The sequence below is a fragment of the Drosophila arizonae genome, chromosome 4 (assembly GCF_054131065.1).
Source record: "Drosophila arizonae isolate 15081-1271.41 chromosome 4, UAZ_ARI_1.0, whole genome shotgun sequence".
NCBI classification, from domain to species: domain Eukaryota; kingdom Metazoa; phylum Arthropoda; class Insecta; order Diptera; family Drosophilidae; genus Drosophila; species Drosophila arizonae.
The window spans coordinates 2,171,452-2,181,863 of NC_142924.1; the positions used below are offsets into that span (position 1 = coordinate 2,171,452).

Below are 10,412 nucleotides of genomic sequence, written 5' to 3' on the forward strand. Positions count from 1 at the left end.
TATAGCCGATTTTAGTAAAATATTTCAATGCTAGCAGCAAAATTGAGTGCACGAATAAATACATTCAATAAACCGTTTAGAATCGCAATTAAAATCGAGTCAAAACATTTGCCGGCATAAATTTTGCTTTGATTGTTGTGCACAGTTTATTTATAAACAACTGATTGCCAAGCGCATGCATGTATGTGTGTGTCTGTGTGTGAGTGAGTAACTCGCTTGCCAATTAAAACGACAAAACTGCATGCATACACAGATGTACACACACACACACATACACGTGAGTGTCGCGCCGCATCTTTTGGGCAATTGGCAGCCGATTGATTTTGCATAAATGGGGCAACACTGGCAGGCGCCAAGGAAAGAAGAATGAAGAATGATAGCGGGAGAGGGAGAGTAGGCGGAGGGCAGAGCTGGCAATTCACATGGCTTGCTTTATTATTATTTAAGCGCCTTAGAAGTGAGCGAGTGCAAATGAGAGAAGGGGGAGGGGAACGGGATAGCGAATGAGTATAGGAAAGGGAAGAGAATCTGCTTTAGTTTATTATTGAAATGTGTGCCAAGAGAGTTGGACTTCTGTGTGACTTGAGCTATGGCTACTGTTTGTTGTTGTTGTTAATGCTTAGCGTAGCGGCGTATGAGCAATATTTGAGATATTTTTACACATGCACACACACTCGCACAGAAATCGTTACGTCACAACAAGCGTTAGCCAGAGCGAGAGAGCGAGAGAGAGAAATAGAGACAGAGAGAGCGCGTAAATTTGAACTAGTCATAAATATGTATGACACTGACAACGCGTTGCATGCAACACGCTGCTTGCACTCACCTTTAGTAGCAAGTTAAGAATGCAGCTAGTCTAAAGTTTTAGTTCACGTTGGGTTGGTTAATTAATTCGTTTAGAGCTTTTCGTGTCGTTTCGTTTATTGTTTGGGAGTAAAATGTTTCAAAAATTTATTTTTTAAATGCGATTTATGTTGTATTAGTTTACGAAAATAAGTTGTACAAAAAACACACCCGTCTTAAATTTTGTTTTTAAAAATTTTCATGCAACGTTTGTTGATTTTTTCTCAGCTTTTTTTCGTTTCTTTCACTTCACTTGCTGCGCTTCTTTCGTGCTGCTAACAAATTTTCGACTGTGCGAAAATCAACGGGCAACTGCGGCCATACGGCCAGAGCGCGAGAGAGAGAGAGAGAGAGCGCAAGCGATTGAGAGAGCGTGCGCCGATGCCGCAGCTGTCATCCCTCTCGTTCGCACTCGCTCTCTCTCCCTCTCTCTTTTCACGTAGCGGCTGCTGCAACTATGAAGCTTTCCTTCAGCAACCTATTTAAGTGTGTGAGTGTGTGCATGTATATACTCTGTAAGAATTATACTCTTTGCTTAGATACCGGGCGTTTGTTACTCATACAACGCCATTACGCTATGTCTCAAATATTCGACGTATCAATCATGCCTAGAGCGTTAAATGCAGCCAAAAGGCGAACGAAGGCTGTGCGAATCAATATAAATAAATTAACTTGCAATTAGTTTATGAAAGGGTGACTATTTAAATACCCTGTACCAAAATGTGTGTATACTCTACAGACTCTGTTAATAGAAGAGTCGGAGATTTCTCTACCCTCTAAACTATATGTTATAGTTAACTTTTCTTTTCAAAGATTAATGAAATATTCTTAAGAATATATATAGATATATACAATTACTTTAGTCATACATTCAATATACCCCCATTTGGCCAATCAATTTTCACTGGGTATCCACAACATTGTGCTCAAGAGCTTTGCGCTAGAAGTTTGAGCAGCACTGCTCGCTATTAGTGCCTCACAAACTGTGTGCGCTGTTTGCACGTACCTAAAATCGTATGGAAAACTAAATTGAACTAAAAGTAGCACCTGGGAATCACATGTACATATATCATATTTCTATTACGTGAATTGCTGACGACTTTCTATTCTAACATCCGCTCGTTCGCTCGCTCGCTTGTCCGCTTGGCCAACAGGTAGATAAGTCTTTCAGCGTAGTCACTCAGCCAACAAACGTTATCTGCACATAAGGCTGCTTTTTTCTTATCAGAGGCGTATAAGGCGTTTACGGTTTAACAAGCACTGCGGCCGAGTTGCATAATGCAGCTGTCGCTTATATAACAACCGTTACTCTGCAAAACAAGGTCAAAAGTTCAAGGACTTTTGCTTGCATAGTCTCTCTGTCGCTCTCATAAGTAGGGTGTACACTGTACATGTATGAGGATGTGTGTGCCTTTATGGACTTCCGTATGTATGTATGTATGTGAGCGACTCTGTGAGTGTGTGCGTCTGACTTTTGTTGATGTTTTGATTGTGTAACAGCTGCTGCGAGCGCCCTGAAGTAGGCAACAATATAGAAGAATGCATTGAAAATTGCTTGCGGAGTGAGAGAGATGGGGCGAGGGTGGGTGTGTGGGTCGGTGGGCGTGTCATATTTATTATCTTAACCCTGCGATAATATTTGCAGCCACAAAGTCGCCCATAGGGGCATATTAAGGCTATTATCCAGTTTTGTTTATTGTTTTTAATACTTTCGTATTGCTGGGAGTGTGTGTGTGTGTGTGTCAGTATTTCTACATTGTGTTTATCTCTTTATTATATATTTAGGGCGTTGCCTTAGGGCTTACTTACCTGAATCAAATGTAGTTAAGGGAGTTTGGGTAAATAAGCATAGGAAATTAGATAACGATAAGGGGTTTGCCCTGCACATTAGTAATATATATATGTATATTTGTATATTAGTACATTAGCAATATACAAATAAATATAGTACGGCTGTAAGATTGATATTCTTGAGAGATTTGCCGTACAGAGAAAGAATAATAGCTAAATACTAAATAAATGGTCATTAAATAATATGGGACATATGTATACAAAAAAATATTAGTTGGCTTATTTGTCTCCTTTCCTATGTATGTATATGCCCAAACTTTTTTGTGTTAAATTTTGAAACGCGGTTTATTGAATTTTATTTAGAATTTTCTTTGATACATTTTCAATGCTACTGTCAAGTATTCATTTTTTTTGTTTTATTTAGTTTTATTGCATTTTATTTTTATAAATTTTTTAATTGTTGTATATATATATATTTGTTTTTTGTTTTTGCTGCTGTAACTTTGCTTAAATTTATGATATTGCATATGCCACAAAAATTGCTGTTGTTTTTGTTGCTGTCTCTAAATATTTTATTTAATTGGCTTTTCATAGAAGCTTATAAATGTTTTTTTCGTTTAAGTTTTTTTTTTTTTTTAACTTTTACAACTTAAAAAGCTTGCAAATAAAAGTATACATTTTAAAAAAAGTTTTCTTTTTCGTTTAGTTTTTGACATAAAATTAAGCATAGATAATTAGTTTTCTCTTTTTCATTATGTGCACATTTTTCTCACTTGTTGTTGTTGTTGTTGCTTAAACACTTCATTATCTGTTCTTACTGCTCTTCTTGCTATTTATTTTCTGTTTTTACTTTCGCTAGGCTAACATATTTTGCATATTTTCAATATAAACTCCAAACGAGCAACTGTTTTTACCATTTGTCTCCTTCTTCTACTTGCGTTCTTAAACATTTGTTTGTTGTTTGTTTATTTTGTTGTTAACCTTTGGTTGGTCGCATATGTTTCGCATTGGCTTTTGTGTACTCTATAAACTCTCTTCTTCTTCTGGTTCATACTTTTCTCCTTACTCTGTTGTTGTTTGTGTGTTTTGTGTTGTTGGATTTGTTTTTGTTGTTTTTTATCACAGCTTTCTTCTATACACTTTTTTGCGCTTATGTTATTTGTTATTTATCTCTTATTTAAGCATAACTTGCATATATATAAATTTGTTGTTGTTCTTAATGCACTGGCTGTTGCTTGTTGTTGTTGTTGTTGTTTGTCTTAGTGCTCCCTTTACATTTGCTCTAATACATACGTTAGCTTAGTGTTGTGTGTATGTGTGTGTGTGTGCGTGTGAGTGGAATGATTTACAAAAAGTTGTTGCTTTAAATACAATAAATGGCATATAAAATATACATATACTTATTTTGTTTTTCTCTTCATTTCGAGTGTTCGTTTTTTGTATAGAAAAAGAAACATTACTCATACGCAGCGTTTTTGGAAGTGTTTTTGCTTTTTGAATGAATTGTAATACTTTTGCATTGGATTGTTAAAACAATAAGGTCGGAGCTACAATTATTCACTTTTGTTAAAGATCATACATAGGTAGATATATAGATATATATATAGAGTTATATATGTGTATATATATTCATGTGTTTCATCTTTGGTGCACTTCTGGCTGTTGTTTGTTGTTCTTGTTGTTGGAAGCAGCATGACACGTTTATCACATTTAGTTGTTGTTGTTTGTTGTTGGTATGTACTAGGCTTAACTAAATTACATTGTGTTGTACATACACAAATACATATACATATACATATACATACACATACACACACACACATATATAGACGATTGCTTAATTTTCTGTTCACTTTACAAATTAATATTCGCTATTGATAACAAAAATACATGCATAGTTCTTTTTAGCTTTAGTTATATATACACCTGGTTGAATAGTGTAAAAGTGTGTTTGTTTGTTTTTGTTTTTTTTTTCATTCTTTGAGATCGCATTTTGTTGTTGCTGCTGCTGCTGCATGTTTGCCAGTTGATCAAATTGATAGTTCATTAATCAAACAATTGCCACAGAGCCAAGTCAAGTCGAGCTGAGCCTTTGTTCAGTCTTTCGTTTATTTACTTTTTTGTTTTTGTTTTGTTTTATATTAAATTTGAGCAAAGTTCTTTGTGAGTTGTTCGCTTAAATGCTCAAGTGATCTTCAGGTACCATTTACACATATATATATACATTTACATATAAATATATACATGATTTGCCTAGCTGCTCAGCTGCTGTGCACCTGTTGGGCAATTGTCTTGGCAAACATTTCAGCTAACATTTCTTTTTGTTGTTGTTTTTTTTTCTTCTTTTTGTTTTGTTTTGTGCAAACATAAGTAAACTATATATAGTAGTTGTGATTGTATAAATGAATGCCTGTTGCTACGAAAATACAAAATACTCAAGTGTTGCGATTGATTGCATTTTGGATTTTACACGATTTCAATTCAATTCTGGCTAACGCATGTCTCTCGTTTAACAAGTTTTCTTTACAACAGCACACGCCACACCAACTGGACTTTAGCTTTACAGATATATATTTATATATATATATATGTTGCAGGCGTGCGCTGTTTACAATATGCTTTACATAAGCTGCTAATATCACTTTTTGATAACTACACAAATGGCTCATCTTCTTGTTGATGTTACAATTGTTGTTGCTGTTGTTGTTGTTGTTGTTGTCTTATCACAATGGAGCGCCAAACTTTTTACATTTGATATTCTTTTCATACATTACAAAAGTTAACAATTTTTGTATTTTTTTTTGTTGTTTCGCCAATTGATTGAGCTAACAATTTGACATTGGTCAGTTATTTTTCTTTTCATTTTTGGTTTACAAACATTTTCAACACGATTTTTTGTTTTTGTTTTTTAAATCTTTTTTTTTATATATATTTTACTTAGCTAACTAGACAATTTGCTTAACAATTGGTTGTTGTTGCGGCTGTTTGCTGTAACTGGCTTCACTTTTGCTTGCTTGCTTGCATTTTGTTTTTATATTTTGTTGTTTAAATCACAGTTGTTGTTGCTTATAAAATGATGTTTTCTACATATCATCCATACATTCCCTCACATTTTGTCGTCTGTCCTAACTATCTTACTTGTGTCGCTGTTTGTTGCTCTTCTAACTTTCTAGTATTATTATATTAACAACAAACTGCCCGTTAGTATGTGTGTTTACAATTCGTTTTACATTTTGCATTTTTGAAGTGCTCAAGTCTTTTATATGCCCGTTAACATATTCTTTCATATTTGTTTCTTTTTTTTTTTTTTGTGTGTGTTGGCCGAACAAAATAATTTGAAATTTTTAAAATTTACTTAGTTTAGCATACGAAAGACAAAAGTTAAAATCAAATTTGTTAGTTGTACAAAGGCTTGCCAATTATTAAAGTGTTTACGTTATACATATCAAAAATGGTTTGCTTTTTTCTTTTTCTTTTTTTTTACCTTAACAGAAAAGCCAAAAGCTTTTCCCTGTTTTAAATTTTTTTTTTTGATTTTCTTTTTTTTTAGTTGCCTACGTAAAAGTTTTTCTAAACGCTACAAATTTCTATGCGCTCGATTTGATCACGTGTCATGTTGTTCTGCTTTTTGTTGTTGTTGGTGCTGATGCTGTTGCTGTTGCATGACGTTGCTTTATTCGATTTTTGGTTGCATTTGATTTTGTGTTGTGCTTCAACGGCTCAGATCCTGACGCATCAATTCATAAACATATTTATCCCTTATATCGTAGTCCACTGGTCCGAATCCCTCGCTAGGCAGCTGCTCGGGCTCGACTCGCGTCCATTGTTGACCCAACAACGTGCGCATTTCCTGAAAAACAATTCTTAAATGAACTCTGAAAACTTAGTCAACTATAGCCAGCTACTCACCTCGTTGAAAAGAGGTTGAGCCGCGCTGTTGGATTGCCAATCGATTTGTGATACTTCGAGACGTCGCAACTGTCGACTGCGCAATCGTGCGATGCCCAGCAAATTGTGCGGATCCATGGTGTAACCGTGGACGACGATCTCCTCGAGCTGTTTGCAGCGCCAGGATAACATGACAAAGGGATCCTGACGTCTGGTCTGACGCATATTGGAATGCTTGCTCAACGAATCAATGTAGTAGATGCTGCGCAAAGTATCGCTATTGTGCACCGACATCCAAAAGAGTGCCTCATGATTCATAAACTCACAGAAGAGCATGCGAATGTGAGTGACGGGCATGTGTCGGCGCAGAATGCGCATTTGCAGCTGCTCCACGGCCTCATAGGCATAGACAAGCGTCAGCACCAGCTCAATGTTCGTAAAATGTGTTGAGAAATTTGACCAAGCTGCCTCTGAGACATCGCCATGCTCCTCCTGATCGAGCCCATGCACAACAATGAGTAGCTTACGCAACGGCAACACCTGTATGGTATGCAAGAGCTCATCGTTGAGCGTATCATAGTCCAGGGAGAGCACCTGCAAGACGGCACATTTTTGAAGCAATGTGGCATCCAGCCCGAGTATGGGATAGTGACTAGGATCATATTTGATGCTGGCCAGCGTTAGCTGCAGTAACTCCTGCGGCTTGCCCATGGTCTTTAGAAAGTCCTGGCCATAATAGGTAAGCGCTTCGATGGCACCCAGATCCAAGATCTGACACGCTTGATTTTTGCGGCTCAAAATCAACTTTAAGGGCTCCACGAAGCATCTGAAAGGGTGGAAGATAATGAATGGACTAGAGCTGATGATCGATGAGATTTCTTACTGTTCGATGGCAACCAGATGTTCACTATGCATGTTGCCAGCAGCAACGAGGCCCACATTATTTGTCTGGAAACGTATCGCTCGAATGTTATCACAGCGCGCTGCCCTATAACCAAGTGAAAGAGAATATTAGAGAGATATTTGAGATAGAGTTAAGTTGGTCACTTACTTGTAGAGCAGCCGACGCATTTTCTGTATGTGAAAGGCATTGTGGAAATCGAAGACAATGACCAGCTCCTTGGCCAGATTGGCCATGCTGCGATGGAAGAACGCCAATTGCTCATCCTTAGCCACGTCAATGTGAAAGCGAAAGTTTCTAAAGTACCTGCAGACGTGGCGAAAGTTCAAAATAAATTAAGTAAAATAAAACTGTTAACAAAATTTCAGTTTCAGCTTGTTGAACCGAGTGTGAAAAGTATGCCAACAGCTAGAATTAGAAGTATTAAACAAGTAAACTATAAACAAAAAACGGTTTCGGCTATACAGTGGGTAAGAAAATGTATGCGCACAGTTGAAATTATTGTAATTCTTGTTATTGAATAATCAAAACATGAATTTATTGTTAATTTAATAAACTCTACAACATTTTAATCACAGTTTCATCATGTCAAATATACCAAATTATGTAAAAAAAAGGTTTTTTTGTTTTTAAATAAATTTGTAAGCATTTTATACCATAACTTTTCGAACTAGCTTTGTATAATCTGCCTTTGACATTGAAATAGTTCTTGAAATATATATGTATATAATTTTTCATTTACTTAACACGCTGGGCGATAACTTTTGTCGCTCGCTCTGACAGAAACATCAGCTGTGTGTTTGGGTGCATATGTACTATATGCTTGTGTGTATGTATGTTTGCATTGGTATAGCAACATTTTCATTGTGTAGCTGTGTGCGTGTGAGTGGGGCAGCGCTTTGTTTTGTTATTACACGTATTAATAAATGCTTTGTTGTCTTTCAAGGCTTGCCAGAAGCAAGAAAAAACAAAATAGAAAAACACACAGCGCCCCGCCCACTCGCCTCTTGTTTGGCATCTGGGCAAAACAGCTGTGCGTCACCTAGCGAAGCACCAATTTGTTTGTTTGAGACGCAAAAGCGAAAATGCCCACAAACACAGAGCCACTCTCACACACATGCATACCTTTATGCTTATATGCATATGCGTATAAGCAAATACACATATGTATATATGTATATATGAATACTGTTAGGACTTACCGTCTTTGAAAAAAATGTTGCCTCCATGCCCAACAACAATTGGCCGCAGATATGCGGTCTCGAGTATCGAGATAGTCGAATATTTGATTTAGTGCCACCGCCGGTATTGTATGCCATTGGGGTATATTCATAACTATAACTATATAAGTCCAAATAAATCCGTTTTCTTTACTATTGAATGAAACTTGTTAATTTTACTTTTTTGTGCGACCGAACAGTGCGACGCAACATCGACCAATTAAGATACAGAGTTCTGTTAATTATCTCTACACATAACAGGGCGCATTCACTGTTGACTAACATATTTTTAGTATTTTTCCGTTTGTTTATGAGGTATTTTCAACTCTATTAGCGTACGGTCACATTGTACGGAATGTGGTAATAAGTTGATATTTTGTTTTGAATAATGTCATTACTGTTGGGCGCCTACCGGCGATTTAAATATGGGTACATGCACACGAGATATGCCTCCACAGAAGTGGCAGCAGCAGCTACAGCTGCCGCACAGCTCTCCAATGCCAGCGGCATGGTCGGCTTCTGGCAAACACTATCGAACAGCACGCCGGTGGCCTATATGCAAGATGCATTGATCCAAATACATGATTATAGTGGCTTACCCTGGTGGTCCGCTATAGTGTTGTCCACATTTCTGTTTCGCAGCGTTGTGACGTTGCCTTTGACCATTTATCAGCATAGGATCACAGCACGCATAGAAGGCATTGCCCTGGAAATGCCAGCAATAGTGGAAGAGCTCAAAAGAGAGGCGGCGATGGCCAAACAGAAATTCAAATGGAGCGACAAGCAAACGGCAGTTGTTTACAGGAGATCGGTTTGTAGCTGAATGAGGTGTCGAGGCTTATTGTAACCACAATTACTTGCAGATCAAGAAACAATGGCAGAAACTCATTATACGAGATAATTGCCATCCTATGAAGACAATCATTGTGTTGTGGGGACAAATACCTTTGTGGATTTGCCAATCGGTTGCCTTGCGCAATTTGGTTTATATGCTGCCCGATCCTACATCGTTGAAGGCCCAAATCGCAGCAACGGAGCTAACCATTGGAGGCTTTGGTTGGATACCCAATCTGACAGTTGTAGATGGATCTTATATACTGCCTGTTGCACTTGGCCTCATCAATTTGGCCATCATAGAGGTGCAGACAATGACGCGTACGCGTCCTCAAACACGTCTGCAGAACATAGCTAATAATGTCTTTAGAGGATTGAGTGTACTAATGGTGCCTATTGCTTGTACTGTGCCCTCAGCCCTTTGCGTCTATTGGGTGGCTTCGAGTTCCTTCGGCTTGGCCCAAAATCTGCTGTTGCTCTCGCCGAAAGTGAGGCGAGCTGTGGGCATTCCCAAGACGCAAACGGAGCTCGAGCAGCCGTACGATCAGCTCTGGCTGAAGATACAAAAACGGGCAAGAATCTTAGAAGAGGCGCCTGCTGACAAGTCGACCAGCAAGTGAGCGCCATCAGACTTATATATAGTATATTGTAAATATATATATTCATTCTGTTAAGTTTGCCTAGTTCGTTTATTTGTCATGTAAATATAAAGAGTTTGTAAACAAAGCCACGCGACTGCATCATTGTAAATCATTGGATCATCCGTGCAGACTCATCCCGTTCTCTAGAAATAAACTGTGTGAAATTCCCCATAAAAAAATAGAATAATGTCAACAGTTAAGAATGATCTAGTTAAGCAGGCATGACTAATAGCTACCCTGTAAACAATTGAAAATGATATAGTTAAGAGAGCATGAGTTGTGATAAGTTTATTT

General features: G+C 37.5%; 3 protein-coding genes across 3 annotated transcripts in view; 1 reads left to right on the forward strand and 2 right to left on the reverse strand.

Annotated features, from left to right (window-relative positions):
- Positions 1-968, reverse strand: part of LOC108612739 (arginine kinase 1) — a 22,277-nt gene extending 21,309 nt beyond the window's left edge. The window contains exon 1 of the mRNA XM_018005716.2: positions 827-968. The gene's annotated coding sequence lies outside the window, so the exon portion shown is untranslated. The remainder of the gene's footprint in view (positions 1-826) is intronic.
- On the reverse strand, positions 827-8,886 carry LOC108612746 (uncharacterized). Its single transcript, XM_018005731.2, has 5 exons — positions 8,626-8,886; positions 7,574-7,729; positions 7,406-7,510; positions 6,544-7,348; positions 827-6,484 (listed from the first exon to the last, which is right to left on the reverse strand). Exons 1-5 carry the CDS (start codon positions 8,754-8,756, stop codon positions 6,347-6,349), a joined length of 1,335 nt encoding a protein of 444 aa, XP_017861220.1. The 5' UTR covers positions 8,757-8,886; the 3' UTR covers positions 827-6,346.
- A 67-nt stretch (positions 8,887-8,953) lies between these two features.
- On the forward strand, positions 8,954-10,227 carry LOC108612750 (cytochrome c oxidase assembly protein COX18, mitochondrial). The gene is made up of 2 exons (XM_018005741.2): positions 8,954-9,454; positions 9,507-10,227. Exons 1-2 carry the CDS (start codon positions 9,032-9,034, stop codon positions 10,095-10,097), a joined length of 1,014 nt encoding a protein of 337 aa, XP_017861230.1. The 5' UTR covers positions 8,954-9,031; the 3' UTR covers positions 10,098-10,227.
- The last annotated feature ends 185 nt before the right edge of the window (positions 10,228-10,412 follow it).

Excerpts from the sequence above, each read along its gene's own strand:
- LOC108612746 (XM_018005731.2), bottom strand. The coding sequence starts at position 8,756 with ATGAATATACCCCAATGGCATACAATACCGGCGGTGGCACTAAATCAA. Across the intron at positions 7,511-7,573 it reads ATGCGTCGGCTGCTCTACAA|GGCAGCGCGCTGTGATAACA; the intron begins GTAAGTGACCAA and ends ACTTGGTTATAG. Across the intron at positions 6,485-6,543 it reads CTCAACCTCTTTTCAACGAG|GAAATGCGCACGTTGTTGGG; the intron begins GTGAGTAGCTGG and ends ATTGTTTTTCAG.
- LOC108612750 (XM_018005741.2), top strand. The coding sequence starts at position 9,032 with ATGTCATTACTGTTGGGCGCCTACCGGCGATTTAAATATGGGTACATG. Across the intron at positions 9,455-9,506 it reads CAGTTGTTTACAGGAGATCG|ATCAAGAAACAATGGCAGAA; the intron begins GTTTGTAGCTGA and ends AATTACTTGCAG.